The 10,437-nt window shown below is 47.1% G+C and overlaps 1 protein-coding gene across 2 annotated transcripts in view; it reads left to right on the top strand.

Moving 5' to 3' along the window:
* The first annotated feature begins 4,805 nt into the window (after nt 1–4,805).
* The window catches only part of PRMT3 (protein arginine methyltransferase 3), a 103,332-nt gene continuing 97,700 nt past the window's right edge, over nt 4,806–10,437 (top strand). The window contains exons 1-2 of one of the 2 annotated variants that reach the window (XR_012159379.2): nt 4,806–4,917; nt 5,002–5,137. Coding sequence is in view for 1 of the 2 variants with exons in the window: in XM_073347844.2 (XP_073203945.2) it covers nt 4,890–4,917; nt 5,002–5,137 (164 nt within the window). In the remaining variant the exon portion in view is untranslated. The remainder of the gene's footprint in view (nt 4,918–5,001; nt 5,138–10,437) is intronic. The other variant, XM_073347844.2, reaches the window with a different exon arrangement.

Below are 10,437 nucleotides of genomic sequence, written 5' to 3'. Positions count from 1 at the left end.
GAAAATTAAAATAATTTTGAAAGCTGTTGTACCTTTTGAATGAAAATGAAGGATCTTTGTTACAATAAATAGTAAAAAGCAGGTGCCAAACTTTGAAACAGATGATTTTTCTGCCTTTTTAGATATTTAATTTCTTTTTAACTAGTCACACTGACACTCATCTTTGATAAGAAAGGGAGAATCACTTTGCTTTAATTTCCTTTAAGAAATAATTTAAATCCAAAAATGGTAACTAGCAATATGTTAAGTGCCTGATTGTATTATTCTCTCTAAATTCTTAGCAATAAGATAAGTAGTAATAGTAATAATTACTACCTCAGCTTGTGTAAACTGGAGTAGTTCCATTGACTTCAATGATGCTATATTGATTTACATCAGCTGAGGACCTGGTCCTTTATCTCCCTCTTTCTCTGTCACAGATCTACATACATATGTATTTGATGCCATAAATTTACACAATGCTTTTCAAACATATAGTAAGATGCAATCTGTGTCCCAAGCAGTTTACAATCCACATATACACGTGATATATACAGTCAACTGAAGCAAGGATTGTTTGCAAAGCACCGTGTATGTATATATCAGTATTTGAGTAGTTTGTATGGACTTGAGAAGGGCACTGCAGATGTCAAAGAGGCCAGAGAAGAGGAGTTTTCTGGAATCAAGACAATAATCAAGTAAAGAAAAATCTATAGCTAGGCGGAGCAGTCAATCATAGAGTAGCTAAAATGGCAAATACCAAAAATGATATTAATAGATAATGGCTATTTTAGCGATCACTTATAATTCTTAATCTCCTTGATTTTGTTTTTTGCATTATTTCCCAGTCACATGCTAACCGGTACCTGTCCCTTATACTAGTTGCCTTGTACTACTATAAAAAGTAATGGTACGCAATTCTTACACAACAAAAAGGCAAAGAACTGTATGGCCATTGATGTATATTACAGACTAATAAATATACTTGATTCCATTATTAATATTGTTGTTACTACTGTCTCCAAGTCTTAAAAAGAGGCTATGTAAAGTAATGTTTTATGATACCTAATAACAGACACTGCATACTGTAAAATCAACATAAATTAAATTGTATTGTTTAATAATTAGTACTAAAGTCATGTGCCTAAACATGTTTTCTGCTTATCAAATATTTGTTAAAATATATTTAAAATGTTACTAAAAATGGCAGGTGCTGCATAATTTTGATGTTAGGGAGAGTGCATGTTACATTTTCTTTCTTGATTTTTGTTTTGTTTTAAATGGAATCGGGTCCTAATTTAGGACATGTATTATTTTTCTTAAACAAATTTTTCTAGTGCAGGTTTGGCTCTTATATTGTACTTGTTTTTCCTCTCATTCCCCACAAGGTGGAATCATCAGCTTTCTGGGCCTGGTAAACATACAGATGAAAACATTTAGTAATAGCATGTTGCATTTTAAATGTAAATAGTATAGCACCCGCAAAAGCTCAAAAATCATGAGTAAGTCACCTCCCATCCCCCAATAATGAGATTTAATGAAAAAGATGTGGGTCTTTTTAATCTGGCTTCTGATTTTTGGACTCTTGGGAGGGGGGAACTCTCCAGAGATATAGAGTAAGGGAATTTTTAGCCCTGGCTTCAGGAGCTCTCACTGAGATCAAATTATAAAGATCTGTATAAAATGCTCCATGATAGTGAGTAGCTTCCCTTTCCCCTTCTCCTGAAACCCTAAAATTTTAATTATTTGCCCCCATGTTCTACATCTGCTGTCCCCTGAGTCCATCAATTATACAACCTCCTAGCCCTTACCCCTCAGCACGGCGCCAGCTTCCAGTTGTCCTGGGGGGGTGCTCAACCCCCTCTTGGTCCCAGACCCCACCCCCACTCCACCCCATCCCCCAATGCCCCACCCCTACCCCTTCCTGCCCCAGCCCTGCTTCTTTCTGCCCCCTCCCCGTGTTGCCTCCTCCCTCCCAGTGCCTCCTGCACTCAGTGGAACAGCTGATCACAGTGGGTAAGAGGCAGTTGCAGGAGGAAGAGTTGATCAGCGGAGCTACGAGCTACGGGCAGGCAGGAGCCACTGAGGGGAGCTTGGCTGCTGGGGGAGGGGGAGAACACAATTTAAAGGTTTTAGCTGTTGCCAGAACAGTTCAAGTCACACACATACCCCTCAGGTAGGGCCCCCACTTACCCTCAATTTCCCCTCCTGGAAACCAGAGGCACCCGATAATTTTTGTCCACGGGTGCTCCAGCCCTGGACACCCATGGATTCGGTACCTATGCCCCTCAGTGCATCTCTGCAGCTCCAGGGGTTCTTCACTTCCTTCTCCCAGGTCTGGGGAGCAGCTCTAAGGGTTGTTTAGCTTAGTGGGGCAGCTTGTGACATTGAGGCTCCTTTGCAGAAGGTTCCTCTGCTCAGAGGTGATGTGTGTGTGGGGTTGCATATCAGGTCACAATCCCCCTCCCCCCATATTTCTGCCAAGGTTTGCCATCCCCATTCAGTCACCTGGTGCGACTGCCCCCCTTCCCTGCTTCGCAGCTGTCAAGAGCCAGTGAGCTCCAAGCTATGCCTTATGGGGAGAGGCCTCCGGTTTCCAGGATGGGAAACTGAGGGTAAGGGGGGCCGTACTTGAGGGGTGTGTGACTTGAACTGCTCTGGGAACAGCTAAACCTTTAAATTGTGTTGTCCTCCTTCCCGCCCCCACAACAGCAGGTACAGGTGGTCTCTGCCCATTCTTTGGAAACAACTCTGTCAGACCTGACAGACTCACTACACCAAACACATCTTGCAGAATATTTAGCCATAAAGAGTAATATGAAGTATCTAGAGAAAACTTGTAACTTGTCAAGATTCATAATCATTGCAAGATGTATGTACAGGTAATAGTTAAGGAATAATGTATTTATAGTGAAAGCATGGTTTATAGCAGGAGTGGCCAACCTGAGCCTGAGGAGCCAGAATTTACCAGTGTACATTGACAAAGAGCCACAGTAATACATCAGCAACCCCCCCATCAGCTCCGAGCGCCTCCCGCCCACTGGCAGCCCTGCCGATCAGTGCCTCCCCTTCCCTCCCTGCACCTCCAGATCAGCTGTTTCATGGCATGCAGGAGGCGGGGAGAAAGAGGGAGGAGCAAGGGCATGGCAGGCTCAGGGGAGGGGGCAGGAAGGGGTGGAGTGGGAGCAGGGCCTGTGGCAGAGCCAGGGGTTGAGCAGCGAGCAACCTCTGGCACATTGGAAAATTGGCGCCTGTAGCTCCAGCCCCGGAGTCAGTGCCTATGCAAGGAGCTGCATATTAACTTCTGAAGAGCCGCATATGGAGCCACAAGTTGGCCACCCCAGTTTATGGACTTGGAATAACAGTCACCAGCGGATAATATGTCACAGTGATAGCCCATTTGAACAGGAGGGAGTTGTCACCCCATGCTGATTAACAAGTGATGTAATCAAGACTAAATTGTCTAGCCTTGTTCCATCCCAAAACTTTTAATGGAAAACCATCAGAGCCTACTGCAAACAATCAAAACCACTTGGAGGTTATAAAAAGGAACATTACAACAGACAATCACCCTGATGGTTTAAGCATAACACAGAGTGGGAAAAGGCACTCTGGATCCTTTCATTGAGGAGACATCTTGGGGAGCAGTGATGTTCTCATGAAAAACTGAATCCTGGTTCCTGTGAAACCAGCCAGCTCTGCCGCAGACTGACCTTTGTAGTGAGGGGGGACCCTATTTTATTATGTTTATGTTTTATGATTTTGTTTTGTATGGGAACCACTTTCTCTCAATTCTAGTTAAATCTTTACCCTTTCTCATAATAAAACAAAAGAAGGTTTATTTAAGTGCTCACAAGTGTTGTGTGGTTTACAGTGGAGCAGTGATTAAGGTACATCCAGTAAACTGGGGTACACTGCACCTTTGTGGGCAAAGGATCTAGGAGTGCTGTGAGTAGCTAGTATCAGGGGCTGCATATTATAGGGAGCTGCCCAAGGTAAGCCTGTGCCCCACACAAACCCAGAGCCCCTTCCTGCACCCCAACCCCCTCATCTCGAGCCCTGAGCCCCCCCAAACCTGGAGCCCATTCCTGAACCCCAAACCCCTCATCCTGGCCCCACCCCAGAGCCTGCACCCTGAGTCCAGAGCCCTCACACCCCCTCCCGCACCCCAACCCTCTGCCCCAGCCCTGAAGCCCCCCCACCCCCACCCCAGCCTCTCATCCCCAGCTCCGTTGGGTCGCGAGCATCAACGATTTTCTTCAACGGGGTCGCCAGAACAAACGCTTGAAAACCCCGGCCTGGGGCGGGCTCTCTGCTCGCTGGGGGCAAAGCGCGGCCCGGCCCCGCGCGGCGGGTCAATGCAGCGAGGCGCTCCGAGCCCAGGCTGAGGGGCCATGGGACGCAGGTAGCACGCTGGGGGTTCGAGGCCGGGCTGTGCTCTCCGCTCCCGCCCGCGGCTGCCGCGCTCCGCCCGCGCAGCCTCCCTAGGCCCCGTGACCCCGGCCAGCCGGCGTGATGCTGAGCCCGCTGCCGCACTCGGGCAGCGCGGGGACACAGCGCAGGCGGGCGAAGCCCGGGATCCTCCCCCGCAGCCAGCCCGACCCGCTCCCGGCAGCCCGCTGGGCCCTGCGCCCCGCCCCTCTCACACTGGCCAGGGCATTTCCCCACCGGCTGGGGGCTATTCCCTCGCCGGGCAGCAGGGGCCGCTCCCCGCAAACTCGTGGGAGAGGAGCCCCTCTTGGCCCATTCTCCTTCCGGCGCCGTAACCTCGGCCCCGCCCCTCCACGCGCGTTCTCTCCGAACTCTATTGGGCGATGGATGGAGCGTCAACCCGGAAGTGGGGGCGGGGCGGCCGGTGTACTCCCCGCGCGCACGTGGGCAGGCTGCCGGGCGCGCGCCGTGGTGTCGAGATGTGTTCCAGGGCGGCCGCCCCCGCAGGTGGGTACCCGCGCAGCCCCGGTCCCGTCCCCCCGCCCCCAAGGCAGCGCGCGGCTCGCTCACCCCTCTCCCTTGTGCCCGCAGCTCCGGGGCCCGGCCGGGGCCCGGTGGAGGAGGACGAGGCGGAGATGCCGGAGCGGTCTGACAGCAGCGGCGAGGAGGCCTGGGAGGACGAGGAGGACCTCGCAGAGCTGCAGACCCCCTGCCTCTTCTGTGATCGGTTCGTACGGGCAGCTGGTCCCCGGGAGCTGGAGGGCCGAAGAGGGAGCGGCTACCTCTGCCCCTTTTGGCTGCTTCTGGCTTGATGCTGGCTGGGAGGGGCCCCGCGGGCGGCGTGCCGTAGCAGGTCCCCAGTTGTCCGCTGCTCCTTGGGGTGATGTCCTTCCTTCCCCCTTCTCGCAGCCGCTTGCCTCCTACGCCTGCCTTCAGCCGAGCGGTTTGTGTTTGCGGTGCTGTTTTCTCAAAACAAATACCCGAGGGCACGTAATTCTTGCGTGTTCTCCTGTCAGTCGAGCCCATCTCTGCTGCTGATTTGCTGAGTGATTGTGGGTAACTCATGCTCCCTTTCTGTGACCATGTTTCTGTTCCCATTCAGTATGTCTTGTCTGCTTAATTCCGATTCCAAAGTTTAGGATCTGATGCTGTAGGTTTCTACAATGCCTCGCACAAAGGGTCTCTGATCTCAGCTGGCACTTCTAGTTGCTATTGTAATATAAATACAGGTTTCAGAGTAACAGCCGTGTTCGTCTGTATTCGCAAAAAGAAAAGGAGTGCTTGTGGCACCTTAGAGACTAACCAATTTATTTGAGCATGAGCTTTCGTGAGCTACAGCTCACTTCATCGGATGCATACCGTGGAAACTGCAGCAGACTTTATATACACACAGAGAACATGAAACAATACCTCCTCCCACCCCACTGTCCTGCTGGTAATAGTTTATCTAAAGTGATCATCAAGTTGGGCCATTTCCAGCACAAATCCAGGTTTTCTCACCCTCCACCCCCCCCCCCCCCCACAAACTCACTCTCCTGCTGGTAATAGCCCATCCAAAGTGACAACTCTCTACACAATGTGCATGATAATCAAGTTGGGCCATTTCCTGCACAAATCCAGGTTCTCTCACCCCTTCACTCCCCTCCAAAAAAACGCACACACAAACTCACTGTCCTAATATAAATACTAACTTTAGTTTGTAGGTGGGGATAGTGATGGGCACAGGTTGAGGAAATAAATAGATCCATAGTTTGAATTTTGCAGTTCTTTTGCTAGAAAGATATAGATATAAAGATATAGAGTCCGCTGGGCCAAGGTTAAAGTAGGGGGCAATCATCTTTTTTTTAGAAAGATTGTGTTTCTGGGAGGAAAACAAAGGACCATCTTTCTCTTCACTCTCTACTCCTCAACAAATAGAGGCTTTTATTCTCATGTGACATGGCTGTCATATTGTCTGGAGTATCTTATGATTGCCTGCCTCAGGGCAGACTGTCAAAAGCAGGGCAGACATGCCAAACTGGAGGTATGTTCCACAATTAGATTTCATCAACCCCGTACCAGATGTGAACTCCCAAAGTACTACAGTAGTTTATACTACAACTGGGGGAATTGCCGACCAGTCAGTTTAACTTCTGTACCTGGAAAGATAATGGGGAAAAAAAAATTAAGAAATCAGTTTGCAAACACCTAGAAGATAATGAGGTGATAAGTAACAGTCAGCATGGATTTCTCAAAAACAAATCGTGTCAAACCAATCTGATAACTTTTTTTGACAGGGCAACAAACCTTATGGATGGGGAGAAAGTGGTAGATGTGATGTATCTTGACTTTAGTAAGGCTTTTGATACTGTCTCGCATGACCTGCTCATAAACAAACTAGGGAAATACAACCTAGATGGAGCTACTATAAGGTGGGTGCATAACGGGTTGGAAAAGCGTTCCCAGAGAGTAGTTATCAGAGGTTCACGGTCATGCTGGAAGGGCATGACGAGTGGGGACGTGCAGTTCTGGGTCTGGTTCTGTTCAACATCTTCATCAATGGTTTAGATAATGGCATAGAGAGTACACTTATAAAGTTTGCCGACAATACCAAGCTGGGAGGGGTTGCAAGTGCTGTGGAGGATAGGATTAAAATTCAAAATGATCTGGACAAATTGGAGTAATGGTCTGAAGTAAATAGGATGAAATTCAATAAGGACAAATGCAAAGTACATCACTTAGGAAGGAACAATCAGTTGCACACATACAAAATGGGAAATGATTGCCCAGGAAGGAGTATTGCGGAAAGGGATCTGGGGGTCATAGTGGATCACAAGCTAAATATGAGTCAGCAGTGTAACACTTTAGAAAAAGCAAACATTATTCTGGGCTGTATTAGCAGGAATATTGTAAGAAAAACACGAGAAGTAATTCTTCCATTCTGCTCCGCGCTGATTAGGCCTCAACTGCAGTGTTGTGTCTATTTCTGGGCACTACATTTCGGGAAAAATGTGGACAAATTGGAGAAAGTCCAGAGAAGAGCAACAAAAATGATTAAAGGTCTAGAAAACCATGACCTATGAGGGAAGATGGAAAAAATTGGGTTTGTTTAGTCTGGAGAAGAGACGACAGAGAGGGGACATAACAGTTTATTAAGTACATAAAAGGTTGTTACAAGGAGGAGGGAGAAAAGTTGTTGTTCTTAACCTCTGAGGATAGGACAAGACACAATAGGCTTAAATTGCACCAAGGGAAATTTAGGTTAGACATTAGGAAAAACTTTCTAACTGTCAGAGTGGTTGAGCACTGGAATAAATTGGCTAGGGAGATTGTGGAATCTCCATCGTTGGGGCTTTTTAAGAGCAGGTTGGACAAACACCTGTCAGGGATGGTCTAGATAATACTTAGCCCTGCCTTGAGTGCAGGGGACTCGACTAGATGACCTCTCGAGGTCCCTTCAAGTTTTATGATTCTAGTCGTAGAATGGAGTCAGACAGTCCATTTAGATGCTCCTGTTTATCTTGCCACCAAGGCAAGCTGGACTGTGATATAGATGGTGATTTACACCCAAAAATCACAAAATATTCATGTTCCACCCAGTCCCAAGAGACCAGTCACTCACCTGGATGGATTTGCATCCTAGATCTCACACCAAAGACAACCCTGGGAGCCAATTCTATAATCAACCAAGGGCACATCTACACTTAAAATGCTGCATCAGTACAGCTGCAATGATTTAGTCCTGACCCTCTCAAATGATGGGAGAGAGCTTGTCCAATAGGCTTAGTTAATCCACCTCCCTGAGAGACAGTAACTATGTGGGTGAGAGAAGCTCTCCTGCTTACATAGTGCTGTCTACACGGGGAGTTAGTGAGAGATTAAAGTGGGTAAAAAATATATGTACAGGTGAGTTACTATGGTTTCAAAAGGTAGCAGAGATGTAGTAATTTGCTGGTTTCTCAAAACTGTATCCCTCTAGGACAGAGCTGGCAACGGGGTTTGTTGCAGGGATTGGTTCCTGGGTTAGTGTTTCTGGTGTGTGGTGTGTAGTTGCTGGTGAGTATTTGCTTCAGGTTGGGGGGGGCTGTCTGTAAGCGAGGACTGGCCTGTCTCCCAAGATCTGTGAGAGTGAGGGGATCATCCTTCAGGATAGGTTGTAGATCCTTGATGATGCGCGCTGAACAGGTTTTAGTTGGGGGCTGTAGATAATGGCTAGTGACGTTCTGTTACTTTCTTTGTTGGGCCTATCCTGTAGTAGATGACTTCTGGGTACCATTCTGGCTCCATCAATCAGTTTCAATTCCCCAGGTGGGTATTGTGCAGGGTGGATTTGATTTAAATCACTAGTCAGGAAGACTCGATTTAATCATGGATTTCTACATATAAGTGCATTCTTGTTGGTTGTTATAACCTTAATACATATTTTTCACAACTCAGAGACTTTCCTGCTTTTTCAGATCCCAAACGATTTCTCAATTTGGAATGAATTAGTCCAAAGGAAGAAAATATTCTTTCTACACCGGCAGAAGAAGCTACTGCTGTTAAAAGTGAGATTCTCACTTCAACAGTCGCTGAATCCAAGTGCTTAAGTGACTTCCACCAGTTCACTGGTGTGACTTTCTTTAAAACATCATCAGCAAACGTATATTTCTTGAACGATTCTTATCCCAAACTGGGTCTCTTTTACGGCCTGCTGACTTTAGCAACACTTTTGATACGGTCTCCCACGGTATTCTTGCCAGCAAGTAAAAGAAGTATTGGCTAGATGAATGGACTGTAAGGTGGATAGAAAGCTGGCTAGATCGTTGGGCTCAATGAGTAGCGAACAATGGCTCCATGTCTAGTTTGCAGCCGGTATCAAGCGGAGTGCCCCAAGGGTCGGTCCTTGGGCCGGTTTTGTTCAATATCTTCATTAATGATCTGGAGGATGGCATGGACTGCATCCTCAGCAAGTTTGCAGATGACACTAAACTGGGAGAAGTGGTAGATAGGATACAGAGGGACCTAGACAAATTTGAGGATTGGGCCAAAAGAAATCTGATGAGGTTCAACAAGGACAAGTGCAGAGTCTGCACTTAGGACAGAAGAATCCCATGCACTGCTACAGACTAAAGACCGAATAGTTAGGCAGTTCTGCAGAAAAGGACCTAGGGGTTACAGTGGACAAAAAGCTGGATATGAGTCAACAGTGTGCCCTTGTTGCCAAGAAGGCTAACGGCATTTTGGGTTGTATAAGTAGGGGCATTGCTAGCAGATCGAGGGACGTGATCATTCCTCTCTATTCGACATCGGTGAGGCCTCATCTGGAGTACTGTGTCCAGTTTTGGGACCCACACTACAAGAAGGATGTCGAAAAATTGGAAAGAGTCGAGCGGAAGGCAACAAAAGTTATAAGGGGGCTGGAGCATATGACTTATGAGGAGAGGCTGAGGGAACTGGGATTGTTTAGTCTGTGGAAGAGAAGAATGAGGGGGAGGTCTAGGTTGGATGTTAGGAAAAACTAGGAGGGTGGTGAAGCACTGGAATGGGTTACCTAGGGAGGTGGTGGAATCTCGTTCCTTAGAGGTTTCCAAGGTCAGGCTTGACAAAGTCCTGGCTGGGATGATTTAGTTGGGGATTGGTCCTACTTTGAGCAGGGGGTTGGACTAGATGACCTCCTGAGGTCCCTTCCAACCCTGATATTCTATGATTCTAGGTTTTCCCTTCTAGTGAGAGAATGGTACGGTAGATATCAAATCAATGAAGGCTACACTCAGAAAGACCTCAATATGCTGGAATATGTTGCTCAGTTTCACTTTCGTTTCTACTGCCTGTACATTCCTTCTCACATTTATCTCCAGACTTCTCCTTGTCTAGAGCTATTCCGCCCCCAACAATCTTCTATTCATTGAACTTTTTGAAACTTTGCACTTTTGGAGAAAGGCAAGGGATTGACTCTGTGTACACAAATTTGCAGAGGAACAATAGGGTTGAGGTCTGTTATTTCTCACCTCTCTATATTTTTTTATTTATTTTAAATTTTTTTTGCTGTTAACGAGCATGTTATCT

Source organism: Lepidochelys kempii, chromosome 6 (assembly GCF_965140285.1).
Source record: "Lepidochelys kempii isolate rLepKem1 chromosome 6, rLepKem1.hap1, whole genome shotgun sequence".
Lineage (NCBI taxonomy): Eukaryota > Metazoa > Chordata > Testudines > Cheloniidae > Lepidochelys > Lepidochelys kempii.
This window is presented reverse-complemented; position numbering and strand designations above follow the sequence as displayed.